This window comes from Odontesthes bonariensis, chromosome 18 (genome assembly GCF_027942865.1).
Source record: "Odontesthes bonariensis isolate fOdoBon6 chromosome 18, fOdoBon6.hap1, whole genome shotgun sequence".
Lineage (NCBI taxonomy): Eukaryota > Metazoa > Chordata > Actinopteri > Atheriniformes > Atherinopsidae > Odontesthes > Odontesthes bonariensis.
Window position 1 is genome coordinate 13,909,360 of NC_134523.1, and position 22,549 is coordinate 13,931,908.

The 22,549-nt window shown below is 40.9% G+C and overlaps 3 protein-coding genes across 3 annotated transcripts; 1 reads left to right on the forward strand and 2 right to left on the reverse strand.

Annotated features, from left to right (window-relative positions):
• Positions 1-499: 499 nt before the first annotated feature.
• On the reverse strand, positions 500-3,719 carry rpl30 (ribosomal protein L30). Its single transcript, XM_075449788.1, has 5 exons — positions 3,655-3,719; positions 3,490-3,538; positions 2,889-3,034; positions 846-976; positions 500-594 (listed from the first exon to the last, which is right to left on the reverse strand). The coding sequence occupies exons 2-5, from the start codon at positions 3,508-3,510 to the stop codon at positions 542-544; spliced, it is 351 nt and encodes a 116-aa protein (XP_075305903.1). The 5' UTR covers positions 3,511-3,538; positions 3,655-3,719; the 3' UTR covers positions 500-541.
• A 3,246-nt stretch (positions 3,720-6,965) lies between these two features.
• LOC142367572 (uncharacterized) lies at positions 6,966-15,129 on the forward strand. Its single transcript, XM_075449577.1, has 4 exons — positions 6,966-7,120; positions 9,291-9,614; positions 14,401-14,442; positions 14,532-15,129. The coding sequence occupies exons 1-4, from the start codon at positions 7,030-7,032 to the stop codon at positions 14,543-14,545; spliced, it is 471 nt and encodes a 156-aa protein (XP_075305692.1). The 5' UTR covers positions 6,966-7,029; the 3' UTR covers positions 14,546-15,129.
• Positions 15,130-15,480: 351 nt separating this feature from the next.
• LOC142367573 (2-iminobutanoate/2-iminopropanoate deaminase-like) lies at positions 15,481-22,488 on the reverse strand. Its single transcript, XM_075449578.1, has 6 exons — positions 22,285-22,488; positions 18,864-18,969; positions 18,604-18,658; positions 18,440-18,508; positions 15,977-16,032; positions 15,481-15,556 (listed from the first exon to the last, which is right to left on the reverse strand). Exons 1-6 carry the CDS (start codon positions 22,347-22,349, stop codon positions 15,506-15,508), a joined length of 402 nt encoding a protein of 133 aa, XP_075305693.1. The 5' UTR covers positions 22,350-22,488; the 3' UTR covers positions 15,481-15,505.
• Positions 22,489-22,549: the final 61 nt, after the last annotated feature.

Here is a 22,549-nt window from a genome sequence, read left to right on the forward strand (position 1 = left end):
CACAAAAAAAAAACAAGAGAAGCACTTATGGTTCAGAAGCTAGTCTGGGTAATAGTCGGCGCTGACCTCCGTCATCACCCCCGCAAAGCTTTTAATGCCTCTGACGGAGTCCTTACTCGATTACAACCAACAAGCTGCATTTAACGCAGCACGCGGTCATCCCCGTGGTTTATGTAAGTGTTTGAAAAACAATTCTCGAACATCAGACGTTACGTCATTTTAACATTGGAGCAGTCCGTTCTCAACGGTTCACACTGAAAGTGATAATCCAGTTGTCGTGCTTTGTTACACAAGAAAGATGTTTGACACGTGGTCCTCTGAGCCGTTCTCATGATGGTTACCGTGCCAATTTTATACCGTAACATCTTTACTGAAACAAGGAAATCTATCAAAACAACTAAACGTTTTACGGGTCACATCAGTAGATGACAAAGGGCCACAATCATTCGTTTTGGGACAATTGACGGAGTACCTAAATTAGAAAAAGGAAAACCAGCAGTTTTGGGTTTTTGTTGTTTTATTTCCAAGTTATGAAACAGTCCTACTGAGGCTGCTGCTGCTGATCTGGCATGCTCCTGATGATGTCAGAATCACCTGAGGGCAAAAAAGATGAGCAAAGTCAGAGGATTTAATAGCTTTCTCCTTCTATTCTGTGCAGCTCCAACACATGGATGATAATTATGTTTCTACTACTGCCTAAAAATACACAGTAGACAATAAGAGGATACATGTTAGCAGTGGAGCATACATAAACTGGCCAGAAGGGACAGACATTTTAACGTCACAGTTCATTAAAATTTTATCCAAGATCAACAGGAATTCTAAATTAGGACACAGGTACTCACCGGGGTCAATGATAGCCAGTGTGCACACCCTGAAGTACTTGCCACAGGCTGTTCCAAGCTCAATGTTATTGCCACTGTAGTGGTGGACACCAGTCTTGGCCAGCATAGCGTAGTACTCGATCTCAGATTTCCTGCAGAAGAAATAGACAAAGTCTGAGTCACCAGAGAAGCATTTTATTCAAATACAGCATCTAAAACGAAAGTGGAAAAAAGACGAGGCAATCACTGAACTCGCTCTAGAACCTCCCAGACAACCCACCTGCCTCTATCGAGTCACCTGACCTTCGACAGAAGCAGAAGTAGACGGCACAAAGCGAGCAGTGAAATGTTTGAGCGTGGCCTGAGAACTGCCACCATGACTGTTCTTTTTCTACTGAACAGGTGACGTTTTGGTTAGTTTCATGGTGATTTATTTTGTTTCCATTAACAAACAGCTATTTAGCTACAATGACTGTATTTACCTCACCGTCTGGTGTTAGCCTGAGGCTAATGTTAGCTGCAGTTGCATTGTCGCCTCACGTGTGTGCGCGGTTTAGAGGTGTTTCAGTAAGATTTCTAATTCAACCATTGATTAAAGATGACATTCCTGTTTAGATGTATGAGACCGGCTTTGACCATATACCTCTGGTCTCAGTCATGTTCTGACACAGCTGTGTAAACAGTCTGTTCAGGAGTGGAGATGAACCAAGTGAACCCCACTTTTATGGTAAGGTCAGCAGCTACCACCACATTTTGTACTTACTAACTCCATTAAACGATTGTACTCGGAGAAAGGCATCTTTCAGAAACATCCCGGTAATATGATGTTAAAACGCTGAGTGGTATTGAACGTCGTGTTCAATGAAGCAACGAGAGTGAGGGGAAGAGCGGTGTAATGTTGAAAACACACCTTATCCATGCAGCTGCAGGTTGTCTGAATTACAGAACGTAACCGTTTGACGAGCAAACATTAAATTAACAAAGTAATGTTATAACAATAATGTTCTTTCAAATGTAAAATAAATAACTTCTTAGAAATTCAAAGTAAACACAAGAAACGTGCTGTAAAAAAAATGGACCAGACTCATTGAATAATTCCCTAAATTCAACAATTAACCTTCTAATACTGGCTCAGTAACCAATGAAGAACTTCCTGATCCCTATAATCCCTATATAGACCAGTGAGCAGTGCTGACCAACATGTCATTGGGGTCACCAGGTGGGAACCTCCTTTCATCAGTGTTTTGTCTAGTTGGGCCCACGACACCTCCATTATTTCTCAGATATTTAAATTCCCCAAATCTGAAGTTCAGACACAGAGCTGGAACTGATCCCTAAATGTGGCTCAGTTTTTTCAGTCCAAAAACAGTCTGATGAAAAGCAGCAGCTGCACATACAGTCTTCAGCTGATTGTTTCTGAAACATTACTCTCAAGTATACTTTATACAATCAGCTCTTGTATTTAGAGGATGGTGTAGATGTGAGGTGTGCTTCACAGTACAGCTGATATCTGAACATTCCCACCAGGAGAAACATAAGTTCAAGTTTAAGGGACGCCATAGTGGAGGAACACAATGCTCTAACCCATCACACCATCTTCTGAGCCAACTCCACAACCCCAGTTTCCATTTGAAATCACATGCTGCTAACAGCTCTACGACTCTTGTTTGGTCAGTAAGAACAAGCAAAGCCATTAATTAACACTGTAATAAAGGGCACTTTTCAGGGCCAAAAACAGCATCACATTTCCACCTTTATTAAATCCTAAAATGCAAGTCAAATTAAAACCAAATAAAATCAGAAGATGTAAAGCCATCTTACTTTCAATTCACTCGAAGACAATGAAGCTACCTGGAGAGAATTATGTTAAATGACTATGATATTAGACTTTTTTATTGTTTGGACCATATCAATCACTTGGAAACTATTTATAGATTATTTAGAAAAAGGACAAATTATTGAGGTGCACTACAACTCTGACGCCATCTGTGGGCAAACTGTTCTCTTTTACATCTTTAATTAAAAAAAATATTCATGTCAGGTGTAAACATGATCTTTAAATACCTGAGGGCAGGGCAGTTGTTGGCCAGGATAACCAGCTTGGCTTTACCCTGACGGATCATCTTCTGGGACTGCTTGTAGCCGAGGACGTACTTTCCACTCTTCATCACCAGCTGGAGACGAGAGTTGATGGACTCCATGGACTTTTTCTGAACAGGCAGAGAGCCCACATTTTGAGAAAGTGACAGCACAAAGGGGTTCACAGCTCTAACACAACACCAAACAAACATTAACGTCACCAAAATGTATAAATGACACTCGTCAGATGATTACAAGAAGGTGAGCGCCGCCAGTTTTAACATGGCTTCGAAATATTTTCACGCTCATCCGACATTTTTCTCGTTAGATTTAGCATATTAGCATTAGCTCCCTCCGGTTTACAGATGTCCAGCTACACCCGCATGCAGACACGGCTCAGCGTACAATTTACTATAAATGGCCTTTTTTTGCGATTTGACGAGCTACAATTCATAGCAAATTTCTATACATTTAACAGAAATACAATGTTCACGCGAGGAAAACCAAACTGTGAGCTAGCAGGCCCCGAACAAGGATCCACGTGAAGAGTTACCAACGCGTGCGCCCAGAATGCGAGGATACTAACCGTTTTCTTTGCAGCCACCATTTTGTCGGTTTAGTCCGGACCGGCCAACCTGCAAAAATATGAGAGAAATGAGGAGACCAACGTTTAACTACACATTGTGACAACATGGTCAAAAATGTCTCGGAAAGCATCATTTTACAGAAAAAAACTCGGAGCTTGTCTTACTTCAAGTTAACTCCAATATGGCCTCGGAGAGAAAGGAAGTCCCATGGTGCATTGCGCCTTTTTCGTCACTCAAGGGGCGCAAAAGGCTTCTGCGCAGAATACTAAACGCGTGTACTTTACTCATTTTATTCTTTTTTTCCGGCAACAATATGTTTTGTGAAACTCGATTAATCTGATTCTGATTTGCAGTCGAAGGCCATCTTTCCTATACTTATTTATAAAGACATCCATCCATCCATCCATCCATTTTCCAGATTAAAGAGACAGCAAACTCAAATCGTGGCAGTGGCCACCAGCAATGGCACTTCTGGTTGCAGCCTGAGCTGCCACAACTTTGCAGAGGCAGCTCCCACTATTTGTGGAAGCCAACGCTGATAATTCGCTTATGGGTTGTATTAGCGAATGATAGTATAGTTATAGTTGGATGCCTATTCTCTTTGTATGTGTATTTTGTGTCTGTATTGGTGGTCAAATAGTTCACTTGCTGTGGATAACTATTTTTACAATGTCCTTAATCAAATAATCTATTCATGTGTTTATATAACACATTTAGTATTTGTCAGCCCATGCAGCAACTTATATGCAATATATGAGCAGTGTTGTGCCAGTTCACAGCTTTTCTGAACTAGTTCAAGTTCAGTTCATACATGCTCAAAGTGAACAGTTCACGTTCAAAGTTCACAATTTTAATTCTGAACTAGTTCAAAGTTCAGTTCATTTAACTTTTTTCGTGAGATATTCAAATAAATACTTTTTTTCACACTACAAGCTAGAAATCACTATACGTTCTTTGAAACTGCTCATTGTAGACATTTGCTCATGACACTGGAATATTGGGTTTCTTAACAGGTGATGAAACTTGCAGCAGTACAGACAAGGTAGACCAGTTCTATACTTAGTACAGCTATATGAATGCAGGGATGTGAAGATTTAAGCTTTAGTTATGAATATTGATACAAATAGGAACAGCTGTAGGTGTTTCTACGATAAACAGAAAGCTCACCCGATTAACCTGTAAGTTTGGAGCTAAAAAAAATGTTACACATTCTGCTTAAATGTTTCTGAACACTCACCTTCCTGGATGGCCTATAAGTGTCCAATTCTTTACAGTGTAGAGTCACTGAATTCTTCTTTCATTCACTTTCAGCAGTGATCGAAACTAGCACACATGGGGGAAAAAAATACCACTGAAGTCAAACAAAAAGCCCACTGACAGGCAGCTAACTGTCACTTATCACTTAACTTACCAGAATAATATAGTAACACACAAGTCCTTCATGACATAGCGTTTTAGGATCATCTTAACCAAAAATAAGTTAACTGTTGGAGTAAGCAATAATTAAATTAAGTTATGTCGAATCTTAGTGTCATAATGTTAACATGTATATAACTTCATCACACCATTACATCCTAATCGAGGTTTTATGGGCTCTTGTAAGACACAGCTATTTTACTGATGGCTTCAAAGTTGCCACACCCAATTATTTTTAGTGAACCAGTTCATGTAGTAAATAACTGAATAAATAGACAAACAAACTGTACAGAGATTGGGTACTAACTGGGCTCAATGACCACCAGTGTGTACACCGTGTATGAGGCTACTTTCTGCTGCATCAAACTCGATGTTGTCTCTACTGTAGCGGTGGATAACGTATGCTGCATAGCTTAGGACTGGACCTCAGATTTCTTGAAGAGGGAAGAGACGAAGACTAATTCTGAGTCAAAGCAGCTGCTTTTCAATGCAAATACAGCAAATCTCACAAGACGGGGAAAGCAATCAAGGTGTCAACAATTCCTTTCGAAGACAGACAACATCCATGTCTCACTGAACACAAACTTTAGTCATTGCAGCTTATGAGTTGTACTGATGCAAAAAAAAATCCACTGTGAAGTGATAACAATTCACTCACAATTACTATTTTCTTTTATCAACATCCTCCACTTGTGATCTATCAGATATCGCAGTTGGCTGGGTGTTTTCCCACTGTACTTAAAAATTCACTGAGAGTAACATTGTGAGGGGAAAAGTTCATCCCGCCTCACAATGCCTGTGAGGCGGGGCTGAACTGTTTGTATGGGAGTAAGGCCGGATGTGTGTGGTACAAAAAAAGACTAAATCTGTAAAAGAAAAAGAGGATCAACAAAAACATGTGGATATGTTACAAATGCATAAATATATATAGGTGAAGACAATTGACAAGACAAAGATGAAAGCATCTTGTGGAAGACATAAGAAAGGTTCTTGAACTTAAGTTCCTGTTTGAGTCACAAAATCTGATGGGTCACAGAATTTGGTGTCACATTGGAGCGTGTCTTACACAAGTCTAAAACAAAAAACATGAATATAGGCATTCATATACATATGTACACACAGCTAACTGAGTATTTTGATGATATATCCTATATGGAAGTTTTTCTGTGCCATCAGAGTTTGAACACAAATTTCTAATATTGAATTTTTACAGCATCAAAATCAGACTTTGAATTTGAAAAACCAACAGTGCAAAAAAAAAAAATCAATTTCTAAAAACAAAAATCAGTATAAAAAAATTCAACATCTAAAAAAAAATTCAGTGGAAAAAAAATTCAACGTCAAAAAATTCAGTGGAAAAAAATTCAGTGGAAAAAGAACCAGACTCAACATCCGGGTAAACACAAATAGCAAATAAACTCACTCACTGAAGCACCATCACCCGCGTTGGTGGACATGGCTGATCTGTCCAATGGAGCGTAACTTGATTGGCTGCCGTTGCATGAATTGAGCCAGGGATCGATTGCTTCTCCCTGTCTAGCCGGATGTTGAGTCTGGTTCTTTTTCCACTGAATTTTTTAAACTTGAATTTTTTTCCACTGAATTTTTTTTTAGATGTTGAGTTTTTTTACACTGATTTTTGTTTTTAGAAAAAGATATTTTTTTTACATTGTTGGTTTTTCAAATTCAAAGTTTGATTTTGAAGCTGTAAAAATCCAATATTAGAAATTCGTATTCAAACTCTGATGACACAGAAAAACTTCCATAATCCTTGCACTGACTGAATAATGTATTTCTGTCTCAGCGTCAACCTCATGGAAACAGCCTAAGTTACAGTACACACACAAAAAAAACCTCATGTCACCTGTGAGTCCAACTCCCTAGAAACTTGCATCCACAACACAAGTAACCTGAGGCACTTCTTAGAGGACGTATGCCCAGCTACGCCCAACACTGGAGGAATTTAACGACCAGTTTGTCGTCTTTTCTCTCTCCTCCAGCTGGGGTTCCGCGTTTCTCCGTTTAGAGACACCATACACATGCGCAACGTCATCAGAGCGGCAGCAGCCTGTGCGCACCTCTTGACTGTGAACTCCTCCATTCCTCTATGTGCACGGTGCAGGATGGGATGCTCCAACAGCTCTCAAACCTCAGCGGTAGATACGACTCGACCCAGTGCAAAGCCCGAGGAGTGCAACGGAGCCAGCACTACAGGTGAGGCAACAGATACTTGATCAGTTACCCCAAATGTTTCATGTGGCTTCACTTGGATGTAAAATAGTCTACATTTTTCCAACTGTGTGATCGTTAAACATCTCTGAAATGTATTTCTCCACTCAATCAAATGTATCAATCAAAGGATTTCTTGTAGGTACTTCAGTTCAGTTCATGCTATAAATAGCTTTGAACACCTTGGAAATGGTGTCATGTTAGAAGTCTGCAGTTGCATTAACTATCTAACACTGTAGTGAATATGATAAGGAGGGCACAGTCAGAATGCAAATTTTCTGTCAGTGTATTTCTCTGGGTATCTGCTCACTGCAGTATCTGGTGTCCTTACTTTAAATGAGGCACATCTCCACTGTGACAGGATGAGAAAGTTTATTGTCATTATTTAACAGTGGTTCCTGGCTCTGTCGTCCCCGAGAGGGGACATGAAAGCAGATTTGGTGACAGTCTATGGTTACAATAGGAAATGGAGAAGCCGCTTTGGACACATCTTTGTTGTAGTGGGGTCAGGGATGGCCTGGCTGTGGTGCAAACTAGCATACGTTTCATGGGGAAACACTAATAAAGGATCGTGTTCAAGCATTTCACAGGGTGCAGGAACGTTTGTTATATTATCCAAATCTGTGTAGTGTTTGAATTCAGTGAGTGTATCTTCGGAGTTCTTAGGCCCAAACAATGAAAAGGTGAAAGATTCACTAAGCTGGACCACCTCTGAGAAACAACAGTCAGAGAGAGAAATGTCCATAGAAGCTTTTTGTTTGCTGGCTGATGATGTTGGAGCTTCAGACTGTTAGTTTATCAGCCGAATGACACTAAACAGCATTCATTTCTTCCTGTTATCATCATCTCCGAGGTCAGATGAAAATTTGTGTGGATGTTTTCGTATTTTTGCAAAAGTCTTATTTACCTCTCTGGATGCCCTGTATCTCTCCCAATAAAGAAGGGAGGTGATACTTATTAACCCAAGGTTCGCTCAGTACAAGACAATTATTCTGAAACACCAAATCTGCCTTTCATCAGCCTTATTTGGTCTTTATTGATTAGAGCCGTAATGAAATCACCACTGCTTCCATTTTGCTTATTCACTGTGCTTCAAGTTATTCAGAGAGCACCACAGGCTGAGACTTAAGACTTCTGTGTTCCATGCAAATAACTTCAATGCAAATCCTTCTCCCAAAAAAACAACTTTTCAAGGAAGTGATGGTACATATCTCCATGTACACAGCAACCTGCTCACAGAGCTGTGAACTGTGCTGCTTGAGGCTGTTAATGTTTACTTTGGAAAAAAAATCCGCATAAACATTAACTCTTTATGTCTCTATTTATGTGTGAGTGGAGGTCTATTTGTTCAATATTTTACTTTCTACCTAAAATTCAACAGAAGACCATATTTTTGTGAATATTATGAGGAGGAAGGGATCAAACATATTTATGCTTTCCAGGGATTTGGGTTAGGGTTAGTCCGCGTTGGATGACACTTCTAACATGTTGGTAATGCAGACTGGCCGTAAATGGACTGTTTGCTGTGGTTTTGGATTAAGTCAGATCTGTAGCCTTCATGTTGGCATGAATATTAAGTAAAGTCAAGTAACAAACAGCACTGAGAAGCTCTTGTTTTCTGAAACCAGTCAGGATAAGTGTGCGTGTGTTTGTGTAGGCATGCAGTCACCAAGTAACCACCATGACTCAAAGTTCAGCCGCTGACCTTGATTTGAAACACCCATGGGTTGAAATAGGAGACTTTGATATAATTCAATAGAAAATGTGATCCAACCTAAAGACCACCAGTAAACCTTTACCCTGGACCCTGGCTTTGTCACACTGTGTCACACTTTATCATAAAAAAATTGTTACTATGGAAGATTTTAACACTGATCTTGTATCTTCTACTCATGTTTCTAATGTCATTTTATTTATGTATTTTTTTCATTTTCTTAGGTTTTATTATGTTAAAAAAAAAGCAGCAGTATTGTACACTAGTTTGTACTTTTATTGACAGGCTTCCTGTGATACACTGAAACCATTTAGATAAAAGTTTATGAATCCTTCTGTGCAGGAAGTTTGTTTATTGTAAGCTTATGGTTAATGAACATCAATAAACTACTGAAGTGTTATTTTAATAATTTGTTTTTGGTAATGCACATGTTCCCACCAGGGGCAGCGAGTGAGAATGGAAAAGTAGCTGAGGACAGTGAAACTATTCCAGACCAGACACCAGCTGAAGGCAACGATGCTAAGCCTGGTGGCGAGCCTGAGGCAGCTGCCACGTCTCCAGACACCACCTCTGCAAGCCCACCACCAGGGGAAGAGTCTCAGCCTTTGGCAGCCAGCCCACCAGCAGAGGCAGATGCACCGGCAGAGGCAGCGGCACCAGCAGAGGCAGCAGCACCAGCAGCAGCACCGGCAGAAGCACCGGCAGCAGACGGCACCGCTGAAACTGCAGCCAGCTCAGAGGCTCCTGCTGCAGCTCCAGAGCAAGGTGGGTCAGAAACAACAGACACATTGGCATATTTGGGAATTATCAGAGCGTAATTCTCAAACTAGAGTTTAGATCCTCAAATTAATTAGCAGAATATATTTTTGTCGATCGTGAGTTGAAGAAAAACATAGTCAACTTTTGATTCAGTTGGATTCAGTTTCAATAACTAGCTCCTCTTTGCATCCTCAAAATGAGCAAGCTTTCAGCTGAACTTTTGCCTTTAAAGCTCTATCTTCAATTGTGCACCTTTTTTTTCCCCCCAACGCAAATCACACTCTACATGCAAATCTCCTTGGACAGAGGAACCAGTGAAAGACTTGTGACAAATGTCAGACTGACTTCACAAAGTTATAAAGCAGATAAGGATGTGAGGAACTTGTGTGCAGTTGCTCTTTACATCAGTGAAAATGGTCCCAACAATGATCACAGGGTTCAAGTGTCTCAAGATGAAAAGGCAAAATGTACAGGTTTTTTTTTCCCCCACTGACCATCAGAAACCTGAGCAGGTACATCATAACTCTGGCTTACCAGGCGGTATCCAACAACAGCTTATAATGAACATACCGCAGGAATGCGCTCCTGAGCCACACCTCAAATTATTTAGTTAGTATTTAACAATCTTCCTGCATAATTGCATTGTGTTCAGTTTACTGGATCAAGGAACATAAATTAACCGACTGTCTTCATTATTGTTCATTTATTTTAATATGATGCTTGTTTGAAGGCTTTTAACTGAGGTTTGATGAAGATTCATTAAGATACATTGTTTTGTCTTTTTCAAGCTGTAGCTCTTTAAAATCTGACCATATGGTTTCCCTTTAGTAGGACTACTTATTTGAGCAGCTGCCCCTAATTATTTTTAACCAGTTGGCCCAAGATTAACTACTTTTTTTTTGTGGAAGGAAAAATAGTTCAAAGCCATTAGATGTTATAATTTGTTAAAGAAAGTCAGAATGCTTGTAAGTATGTCTTTTTTTTTCTACCATTAAAGACAATCTAGAAGTATTAAAAGTCTCCCAAAATCAAGAGTGTAATTAAAAAAAAATACTTGGTGCAACATAATATCTGATGGAAATTTTTGTGCACAGGGAGCTGCAAACACCATGCAGTGTTGCATTCTCTGCTATCGTTCGTCTCAGAGCTACATGATGCAAATGATAATCAGCCCAAAGGGCCATTAGATCAGCTCTTAATTTTCCTCTTTGTCAAATGCAAAGTGTCCTCTGCTGAATAACACAGGCCAGTGAGAGAGAAATGGAAAAGGTACCACATTCATTTTATTACCCAGCTTGTGAGCTGCAATGTAAACGGAGATCATACACAGAGCTTTGAAAGTAAGGGTTTAATTGGACTACCGACAGAACAAGAACAAGCACAATGCACTCTTCAGCAGACTTTCCTTTGATCCACACCTGCACAGGCCCAGCCAAGCAGGATTATTACAGTGATTTCTTTTGTTTATCGATCTATAAATTTATTTCTTGAAGTAGGTTTCTGTAAGGCATGTATGAGCAGTCAGTAGCTGCATGTATATGCACAGCAATATTCTAATAATAATCAGATTAAGACCTTACTCTGAATGAGTTACTTTCATGTAAAGCACTTTCTATATTTTAACCCAAATAAAGCAATATTTGGAGTGAGCAGTAATACCATATCTTACTCGTGTTATGTCGATTATGTGCACGCCCTAATCGCAGTATTACATCACTGCATCTGGCAACACTCACCACTGCTTTACATTGCATGCTTTTATCTCTCCACAGTTGCAAGGTCTGCTTATTGTGGATATGATAAAGAATTTGGATGCGTGCAAATTTCACAATGGCAGAGGGGGCATAATATGGCTCCATTACACCCTGTAACATGTAAACGAGAACATGAGTGGAATATCCTATATGCAACTCACATAAACACCATGATAGAAAAAAAAAATCGTCTGATCAGCATGTTGCTGTGCACAAACAAATAGACAAGGTTCAAGGTATCTTCATTAGCCCGAAGGAACAATTTGATTCACAGCCGGTGATGATACCTAAAATAAAGCAGTAAACAAGATTGCATTTACATATAATCATTTACACGCAGGAAGAAATCACACTTGAACCAACATCTCAGTTGTTTACTATCACTATTTTTTCAAATGAAGAAGGTCTGTGTTGTCCTCCGTCATTTCATGCACTGTGGCTGCCCGGCGCATCCTGCCGCTGATCAGTCCACCAGGAGTTTATATTTGCAAACTTTTAAAAAGATGCTGCGTGTTTGTGGTTTTTGAGGCTTTTAGCTGGTGAAGAATTTTGAGTCAAAGCTGATCAGCATTGGGAGATGTTGGGCAGTCACCGTGCATGCAGCAGGGCAGAACAACACTGCGGAAATAGGGACAAAGGAAAGAAAAATCACCACATATAGTGTGTGCTTGTACCACAACAAAATTTTTTAGGTTTGGGTTGTTAAAGATGGCTAATGTTTGCTCTTTTTTACCCCCCATTCTAAGTAGCTTTTAGATATGCTCAAAATTCCTCTCTGATACTCCAAACTGAGAGCAACCCGCTCCCCACTATTAAAGATACGTACAGATATGTTCATTAGTCATATTCACACAAAAAGGTGCCTCATCTGCTAGTTTCTGCATCGCGGGCTGCATCCTGCATGCTCTAGAGGCCCCCCTCCCAACTTCCCTCCTTCACATTCCGAGGCAGGAGAGTGCATCTCCAGCAGAAAGCCTCCAGCCATGATGCGCTAAAAATTTCCTCAACATCTCCAGTGTTCATGTGCGAAAATGGCTTGAAGGAACCTCACAAAGCCACACTTCAAAAAAGAAAAAGAAAATCCTTCTGAGATAACAAGGAAACCCGTGCACCACACAAAAAAACTTGTGTGTTGCCACTGCAAGGTCAGCATGGATACTGCCGGGCATAATACCTCCCTGCTCAAAAGGTTTTTTCTTTCAACATCACCAAAACAAAGTTCCCCAACAGCCTTCAGACTACAAGATAATGACAGACGAGAATCAGCCATAGATCAGCCACTCGCCCTACACAAGGCCACCAGTCACGAGAAACAACAGATGGTTTCACAACTTTGCTCTGGCCAAAACACACGTTTCAACAACTTTAACTCAATAGAGGGATTTAGAGAACACTGATGACTAAATTAGTGCAGCCACATCTAAGGCTCTATGCTGTAATGTTTAGATTTTCTCACTAATCTGTAGGTTTTTTTATTTGGCTGGTCCTTACATGCAGGCGCCTCATTTCAAACATACTCAGTAGCTCATTTCATTGTGCGTATTATCCCGTGCATGTACATAGGGTGTAAAGTAATGCTGACCTGGATTCACATTTCACAACACGTGTAGTATTCACCCAATGTGGTAGCAAAATCCTCATCCCGTCTCGTTTCTTAAGCTTGACCCCCTTTGGCGTCCGATTTGACTCCTTAGTTCAAGCTTGACCACGGCCCTGTTCTGCATACAGCGTGTGTGTTATCACTTTGTTGTCACCGTGGTCTCATTAAGGTGCAATCAGAGTCCACAGAGAAACTAGAGCATGCCAACACATATAGGGCTTCCACGATGTCAGGCTGCGGCTGAGCCTCCATTTCACAGCCAACGGAGACAGAGGGTCGAGTGTCAGACAAGCAGAGCGGGCCGAGCAGCTCATCCTTTCCTGAGTCAATTACCGTTTGATTTTTAGGTGCCCACACAGTGGGCATGTTCACACCACCTGTCACGCTAAACGACCACGTTGGCTCACTTGAACTACAAAACCTGAATTTTTTACGTGTAACTGTTTGTGCTGCCATCTTGAACACGACTCCCTGAAAGAAGGGATCTTGTATCTGAAGTGGATAGATAAATAGCACGTGAAATAGATTAGACTAAACACTGAACCATCATTTGCAAATAGCATCAAAAGAACACCAAGCCCGTCGTGCCTTTGCTTAACGGCTAGACCTAACAGCATCTGTGATTGTACACCAGACTCAAGGCCGCTCAAGGCTTTATTAAAAACAGCCTTTTAAAAATCTGTACATTTCCTGGAAAAAACTTCTGTCCACCAAAACCTTTTATTTTTTCAGTCTCTGAAAAAACAAGAACGATTAAATGAAAACCATTTGAGATGTTAAACCTTGCTCTTTTATTGTAAACGACTGATTTTGCCCACGTGTTTTATAGTATTTTAAAAAAACAATAACAGCGTGTCTTGAAAATGCTGTTGGAACGTGTCACTCAAGACTTGTCTAAGGTTTATACCGTTTTACATGTCTTCTGTTTTTCTTGGAGCCTTGCAATGAAATCTCGCTCAAATGTATATTGTGAATGTGCTTTTGAATGACAATAAGTCTGTCTAAGTCTAAGGCAAGACGCATATGTCGTTTCAGGTGCTAATGAGGTAAATGCTAAACTTGTGAGCAGTCGGGAGAACAGAGTTTCAGTCGACGACCAAACTCTGAAACACACCCCCACCTTGGGTAGCCAGAACAATAAGATAAACATAAAGAAAACACAATAAAGGGATTCAGAAGACAGCACTGAAAGCCAACCTTTACTCACTCTGCAGAAAAACTCCACAAAAAACTGTTGAAAAGATCAGACATAAAACTCTTTACTGAAGAATGAGCAGGTCTGACAGGTGACATGGCTACAGGGGAATAGAGAGTAAGATGCAGCAAAGGGCCACGGTTCACAGTCAGCACTATAACCCATCAGCCACCATATGAACCCCCCTAAAAAACAGCGATAGCCTGTTGCTAACATGCACAATTCTGTCTTTCTATGTAAAAGCCACAGCAACTGATTCAGAGCCCAAAGCAGAAGAGGCACCAGGTGAGCATATTTATTTATTTTTTACATCAAATCATTCACAAAACAATATTTGTGCCACCCCAACACATTCCCTCCCTTTGTGTTTTCAGCTCCCAGCGAGTGAAGCTCGACATGCTCGACTGAACAGATGAATTTGTTGGAAGAGTTGCACCCTGTCTGTATGCACGAATGATAGTATGTCCAAGTGTGTGCGTGTGTGTGTGTGTAAAAGATGTCGCCTTATTGCCAAGTTGCTGACCCTGTGATGACCACTTTCAGTCAGGGTCCTCAGTCACCACTGTGCCTTTTTCTCTCTTTGATGGTGTACGGCTGCAGTTTCTCCTGCACACAGATGGAGTTTTACAGCTCTTAGTTGGTCTGTTTATTTTTAAGGGGCATAGTCCTTTAAAACGTAGCTGAGATTATCAGTTGAAATTTCTATTTATTGTTACTTGTACTTGCAGTAGCACCACAAATGTCTTGAATCTAACTTGAACCTACTGTAAGCACCCATTCTGCTTTTTCTACAAAACCACAATTCAAAGAATAGAAAAGCCAAAGTTTATTTAAATTATGCAATTATATCCTTTTGGATAGCTGGCATTGACTTCATGACCAGGTTTGTAATCAAGCTACTCCACTGAAGGTGTAATAAGTCTCTGATGTGTCATGATTTCTCTGTGGCAGCCTTAATAAATGACATATGACACGCATCCTTTATTTTGGTTGAATACAAGAGGAACATTTTAGGGCTATTTGGCTTTGTTGGTGAGTTTTGTTTATCGAACCAGAAACAGCTCCTGTGTCATCTGTCTTCTGTGACAGGGGAATGTTGAACCGGTTGTTCAGGTGCAATCCTGCTTCATCATTACAATTTGCTTCAAGGACAGCTTATCAGTTGTGTGCAGCCACGAACCATTAAGTGCTACTCTACAGGTTTCAAGTCTTGAAGTACCGAATTTTGTTCAAAAATAAAAATGATTGGAAATACGATGGAAATACAATGACGCCTCCACAGCACAGCTATAAGGACACGTGATGGTTAGGCTACAACTTGTTTGGGATGTGGTCGGTCAGTCAGGAGTCAGAGAGAGGACCGAAGAACAGCGACCGCCTCGATTTCCACCAGTCCACCCTGAGGAGAGAAGGAGGAAACATTGCAAACGTGCGAACAAAGGTGACGTGAAAAATACTGCAAGGAAAGATGATCACACACTCAGGTTACGCTGAGGAAACTTACTCTTGCCCTAACCATAAGCTCCATCTTTCACCTTCAACCTAATCCTAAAATCAGCCTCCAACATTTTACTAGTTAAAGTGATGGAGTTCTTTCAGAATAACAAGATTTATTGATATTCTACACTCATACGGGATGGAAACAGCAGCACGCGGTTGAAGGAAAACGAATGGCATCGATGAATGAGACAACCTTAAGCTACTTTTTTTTTTTTTTCACCGACCCATATATAATGATATACACATTATATAATGCATATAAGATACACCATAGAGAGCTTCTGTTCTAAATTTGTGCTGAGGTTTTGTTTGCACTTACTCTGGGTAGAGCAACGACTTGGTAGGCAGCTCTGGCAGGGAAGTTACTGCTGAAAACTGAGGGCAAAATGTTTTCATTATGAGAGGAATATAAAAGACATCTATGAATCTCTATGAAGTGCTTAAAGAGAAAGCAACAGGACATGTGAGCTCATTTGTGCATTGAAAGTCGTCGGTGGTAAAACCCACTCAAGAAGGGATTTAAAGGCTACATTACAAGTGGTTGATAAGTGCAAATATAATCCATCAGCCTTGTAAGAAAATGGACGTTTAAGCAAAAAGTTAGAATCGAGAAAGTTTCTTGGATAGAAGAGAAAACGTCTTCAGAAACCAACAACAACAAAAAGTTGCCTTCTTTTTAAGCACTTAGTGATAAAACAACCCCACAAAGCTTCTCTCTGCACAGTATTACATCATTTCAACCTAATGATTCATTTTAAAAGAGTATAATCAAAGGCGTTGTTGGTTCCTGTGTTAGCTTCCAACACAGGAAGCTAAAAGTTAGTGTTTTATTGCTCATTAATAAAACATTTATTCGTTAACGTCGTCAGAGCCAGAAATGACTGCTTAAAACTGTTTGATGTGCACTTTTAGCGACAAATTTCCAACGCCATCCAAAGTGGACTCACTCTAAAGAGGGCTTTTAACTAGCAGCTGGGGATGTCACAATACACAGGACTTCTCCTTCCTCTGACCAGGGTCAAGGAAAGTTCTCCTGTCCGTGGCTCAGGCTAGTAGCTGGAGTCAGTGCCCCGAGCAGCAGTGCTTGCTCGGAAAAGCTTGGGTTACATCAGTGTACATGCACTGCGGTGTCTACTTACAACCTACTGGACACAGCAGCTTCCATTACACCTGAGTGTTGTGATGGAGGAGGGAGAGCCCAGACTCATACAGCAGAAAAACAGCTGACTGCAAAACCTGACAGTCATTTTTTGACTGGAATATGAGCCACTGTCTCACGTGGTTTATTAAAATCCATTTATACATTTGGTTCTGGATCGAGGGATGGATTATGATATGAATATACATCACTTTAGACAAACAGTTCGCTTCTCAACCCAATTAAAATACAACCCACCATTTACAGACACAGTAGGGCAAATCCTCTCATAAATTACTAAATCCTGTCACTATCATTTCTAAATCGCCCAATTTGTTAATGTACTGCAGTCAAACCTATTCAAGACTCCATATGCTGGAATGTGTAAGTAAACATGACCAATACCCACCAGTAAAGACATACAGAATTTTGACTGGTGTTTCATAATCAGAGAAACCTGCCTTATTTTAGTTCAGCCCTCCATATAACAAAGGCAGACATTGCATTGCTCAAAGAAAAAATGTTCTAATGTGAGGAACTGAGTGTACTTTCTCTCACTGCTCAGTTACATCTAACTACCTAAGAAAATGACGACAAACTAACAAGGCTTATGTAAAGTGTAAAAAAAGGCACGGTATCAACCTAAAAGACTATGGATATGATGGATATGATGTCGGCTCCTACAATCTTGGCTGAACGCTGCCCCCGTGTGGCCATCTTTATGTACTACCGTGTCTCCTCATGAGTTGGGACATGGGACCCGGTAGAATAGTCTATTTTGTTTAGGAACCTTCCTAACTGACTGAAATAGCCTGAAAATATCTGCATATCAGCCAAGATAACAGCTATTTGAATTCTCCAAATACTGAGGAGAGACGCTCTGATGCTTCCTTAATCATCTCCTTTGGCAGAGGACACACTGGACCGTCTTTACTAAGAGACAAAGGAGATAATTCCATCCCACAACTCCTTAAATATGAGGACAGGAGGATGAATATGAGAAGCCTGTAACACAACAATATTTCCCTTTTAAAACAATTTTTGTCCTTTTTCAGTTACGAACTGTGATAATAAAGCAGTCTTCCATATGATCTCTAATATGATATGATCTTCATGTGACAATGTGGGTTTCTGCGAACAACATAATGAGATTGATAATGATTTTTCAGTTTAACCTTCTTCGTAGAATGACAAAAAAAAACATTGGGTTGGTGCTATTTTGTTACACAGAAAAAAAATCAACCAAAACCAACAGAACCTCCCAAATAGCCCTGCTATGACAACACGAAGCGCAGTGGTCGTAGTTTTTAAAAGCTGGCCATAAAGCTAACGTTCCAGTCACAGTTTTGGATTCTAATAAGATGTTTCTTAAACTAGGGACATTTGTGTTGTACTACTTTCAGCTGCAGATACAAACAGTTTGATGCTCTGATGATCATTTACAGCCACTCAATGGTGTGCAGTATGTGCTGCTGGCCCAAAATGAACTGTGGTGTCATGGTAACAGAGCAAGCTTTTCGCATCACAGGCAATAGATGTTAATGAGGTCAAGTTATTGCTGGTTTTGGTGTTTCGATGGAGCCTGTATGTCACCACACTTTTCCTTTCATGAGCACGGAACAGAACAGCAAAGTTGTGGCTTACATGTCTTGTAGACCTCGTTGACACTGCTGAGGTCGTTTATGTCCGTGAGCAGCATGGTGGTCTTCACCACTGAAATGAAGAAAAGATTTGGAGGTCGGGTCGAGTACGTAAAACGTGTGAGAAACATGAGGGTAACTGAACCACCTGGTGGCTGTGAATCTCACCGTTGCTGTAGTTACAGCCAGCCGCTTTAAGGATCTCCCCAATATTGACAAGAGCCTGTGGAAGAAGGAACGATGAGCTGATCAATATATATTCTCACCTTTCACTTTGATTGCTGAGGCCACAGAACCACAATTTTGTATCTTTGATGCATTAAATCTACTGCTCTGCCCTCTACAAAATCCTAAAGACAAATCAGCAGACAAAAATAATAAAGATAACATTTTGCCTCTTATTAAATGATTGTTTTATATGCGATCACCTGTCGGGCCTGAGCCAGAACCCCTCCGTCCACCATCTGACCCGAGGCCACGTCCATGCCCACCTGACCAGAGATATACATGGTTCTGTCCACCACCAGTGCCTGGCTGAGGGTGACACAGGCGAGGACAGATGAACACAGATCATTTACAGCTACGTGAAAGAGAAAGTTCATTCTTTCACGTCTGAGGTTTTACAAATCAGGGCATTAAGAAAAAAAAAACAAGCCCAAATCTCCACGTTGGTCTCGTCTGTCTAAAGGAAATTATTCCAGACGTCTTGTGGTTTGTTCAGATGAGACTTTGCATATCTTAGCTGTGCTGCCATGTTCTTTTTTTTTTTTCTTTTTTTTTTCCAGGAGAAGAGGCTTTCTCCTGGAACCCTTTCAAAGAAAAACGTGCTTGCGTAGTCTTTTTCTCATTATACTGTCATGGCCCTTACACGTTTCACATGCTAACTGAGGACTGTGGAGTCTGAGATGTCGCTCTTGGTTTTTTTGGAACTCCTCTGAGCCTTAAACATGATGACCTTGGGGGGGAACTTATTGGGGCGTCCACTCCAGGAAAACTGTCTGGAATGGTCTTTCTCACTGTGAGTGATGGACTCTAAAAGACACATTTATTTGCACTGCCGTGAGAAACGGCCCCACATTCATCACGTGCTCGACATGATTTCAGAGAGTACAGGAGCCACAGCAACGCACAGAACAGAAGGGGAACAGTCCTTAATCTGAAATGGTAGGACAGCTTCTTTGAATACAAATAGTCCTTCCATGAAAAAAGGACTCCAGTCAATGTGTTGGCTGGAGCAGGAACACCCCCCTCACTTTTATGCAGCCGCACAGACTGAATTAGACCACTAAACAGTTTTGTAAGGATATTTGTAAGGAGGCTTGTCAGGCAACACATTCTCACCCCGACCAATTCACAACTCGACCCGCTCCAATTTGCATATCAAAGCCACACAGGTGTTGACGATGCCAAAGCCTTCATCATTGATACTATTCACAGACACCTGGAGCTTCCCAATTCCTCCGCCAGACTCCTGTTTGCAGATTTTTCCTCAGCCTTTAACACCATGCAACCACATATTCTAGCAGAGAGACTCCACCGGAACTTCAACATGAGCAGTCAGCTCATCCTCTGGATCTTGGACTTTTTGACCAACCGGACCCAGCGTGTCCGGATTAATAATAACCTGCCTGACCTCCTCACCACCTCCACTGGTTCCCCACACGGCTGTGTGCTATCTCCGCTGCTCTTCATTCTGTACACCGATGAGTGCAGATCAACACACTCCAACTGTCACTTGGTTAAGTTTGCTGACGATACAGTTCTCCTGTCCGGCCCCTCCCTCCATCATGGACCCGCTCTTCAGCAGTTCATAGAGTGGTGCGACTCTTCCTGCCTGGAGCTGAACACAGAAGAGAACCTGTGATGGAAGAGAACCTTCCTGAGGAAGTGTCACCAGAGGATGTACCTACCAAGGAAACTGAACTCTTTTTCTGTCAGTCAGAACATCTTGTTGACATTCTATTACACATTCATTGAGAGTGTTTTGGCTTTCTCCACATGCAGCTGGTATCACTCCATTACTGTTCAGGATAGGAACCGGCTGCATAACATTATCAAGGTTTGTTCTCAGATTATTGGACTTTCTGTTCGCCATCTGAACACTTTGTACGGGCAGCAGGCTAGCGGCCCGGCTCGTCGAATTCTCAAGGACCCGACTCATGCTCTGTTTCCGGCATTTGAGCAGCTGCCATCTGGTCGCAGGTTCCGCTGTCCGGCCTGTAAGACCCAAAGGAGGAGAGCAACCTTTGTTCCCAGTGTCATTGTCCTCTTGAACTCTAAGAAGTCTAAGACAGTTACTTCAACTTAGGTCTTCTTGTATAATACTCTAGTGCAATATCTCATGTCCTGATGTGCAATATTACAATATCACCTTGACACTTTAACTACAATCACATTGTCATTTTAATTTTATCGATGCCCTATTTTTTTTTTATTTGCTAAATATTTTATTTATTTATTTTTTGTCACCCCCTTTTGTGTTTTTATTTTCTTTTTATTTTCGATTCCATTTTCTTGCTCTTCTTTTAATGTATCGCTCTTCGCCCTTCTAATTGCCCTTTGGGGATAAATAGTTTTTTCTGATTCTGATTCTCTTTATTTCTAATAAATTCTGAGAATATTTATGTGCAAAAAACTAAATATTGCACTTTCTATTAATTTTTCATTAGTCGCCCCTTCCTCCTACATTAAAGTGATACTCCGGAGTAGATTCAACCTGGGGTCATTTGAACCGTGATATCCAGCCAAGTAGCCCACCCGCAGTTTTTTCGATATTGGCTGAACATCAGCTGAGTTACTGAGTTATCCCGAATTGCTTCGTACAAGGGTTAATGGATCCTGGTCCGTATCTCCAAAATTACCACACTAAAATCACATGCCATGACACCAAACTTCTACAGGAGTACAAATATGGTCTGTACTCACCAAACGATGCATTTGGAAGTTTGAAAATAGTCCAGGAGTTTATTATTATCAACACAAGCCTGATAGCTTCTCTGCAGCTAAAGCTGCGTCGACGTCACTTCAGAGAGCTGGGAGCTTCAAAGTAAGATGAGGGTTGAGCTACTACTGTAGACAACAAAGTATATGCTATATTCTACATGTTTTTTATGAATTTTTATGTTGTAGAGTTGTGAAGTTATTTTATCAATGGAGAAACTGAGCAGCCTTGCTTTGTTGTCTACAGTAGTAGATCAACCTTCATCTTATTTTGAAGCTCGCAGCTCTCTGAAGTGACGTCGACGCAGCTTTAGCTGCAGAGAAGCTATCAGGCTTGTGTTGATAATAATTAACTCCTGGACTATTTTCAAACTTCCAAATGCATCGTTTGGTGAGTACAGACCATATTTGTACTCCTGTAGAAGTTTGGTGTCATGGCATGTGATTTTAGTGTGGTAATTTTGGAGATACGGACCAGGATCCATTAACCCTTGTACGAAGCTATTTGGGATAACTCAGTAACTCAGCTGATGTTCAGCCAATATCGAAAAAACTGCGGGTGGGCTACTTGGCTGGATATCACCGTTCAAATGACCCCAGGTTGAATCTACTCCGGAGTATCACTTTAAGCTGAGAGAAGTCCAACCAGGACAGAAATCCTTACCTGTATATTCCCGGTCTAACAAGGGCCTTTGGTGTGTAAATGACGTCTCGACGAATCGTTGACATTTCAAACCTCTTGCCTTTTTCCTGAGATATTTCTGACCTGCAGCGCGTCGTCTGCTCTACTAAAAACAATGTTCAACTTTGGTCGACTCAAATGGGCGAGTTCGTTGAACTGAAAGATCTGCCCCTGGTCAAATATTCAGACATGTTCCGTGTGTTCTTGTTGTGAAAAGTTGTCTTTACCTGAATGGACCAATGGAATCCGGAGCTGATGGGGTGTGCACGATCCTTCTGTTGAGAGCAGACATGTTTTTTTTTTTTTTTTATTCTCTCACACCCTAGAAGGTCCAAGAGAGTCTGTGATCAACTGAGGTGACTGTGCAACAAGTTTGATAAGAAGAGGAACACTTGCGGTAGTAAAATCTACCGTAAAGTACGGACTAAAAGAGGCGCAGGTGCGTTTGTGGCCGACAAACGGAAATGAAAATGAATTGCGCACGAAGCAGGA

Bases quoted from the DNA above. Each gene is read 5' to 3' on its own strand.
- rpl30 (XM_075449788.1), bottom strand. From the start codon at position 3,510: ATGGTGGCTGCAAAGAAAACG. The intron at 3,035-3,489 runs GTTAGTATCCTC...CTGCCTGTTCAG, and splicing joins TGGTGGCTGCAAAGAAAACG to AAAAAGTCCATGGAGTCCAT. The intron at 595-845 runs GTGAGTACCTGT...TTTTGCCCTCAG, and splicing joins ACTGGCTATCATTGACCCCG to GTGATTCTGACATCATCAGG.
- LOC142367572 (XM_075449577.1), top strand. From the start codon at position 7,030: ATGGGATGCTCCAACAGCTCTCAAACCTCAGCGGTAGATACGACTCGA. The intron at 7,121-9,290 runs GTGAGGCAACAG...TGTTCCCACCAG, and splicing joins CAACGGAGCCAGCACTACAG to GGGCAGCGAGTGAGAATGGA. The intron at 9,615-14,400 runs GTGGGTCAGAAA...TCTATGTAAAAG, and splicing joins TGCTGCAGCTCCAGAGCAAG to CCACAGCAACTGATTCAGAG.
- LOC142367573 (XM_075449578.1), bottom strand. From the start codon at position 22,349: ATGTCTGCTCTCAACAGAAGGATCGTGCACACCCCATCAGCTCCGGAT. The intron at 18,659-18,863 runs GTGATCGCATAT...CTTCTTCCACAG, and splicing joins TTCTGGCTCAGGCCCGACAG to GCTCTTGTCAATATTGGGGA. The intron at 18,509-18,603 runs GTGAGATTCACA...TCTTCATTTCAG, and splicing joins TGGCTGTAACTACAGCAACG to TGGTGAAGACCACCATGCTG.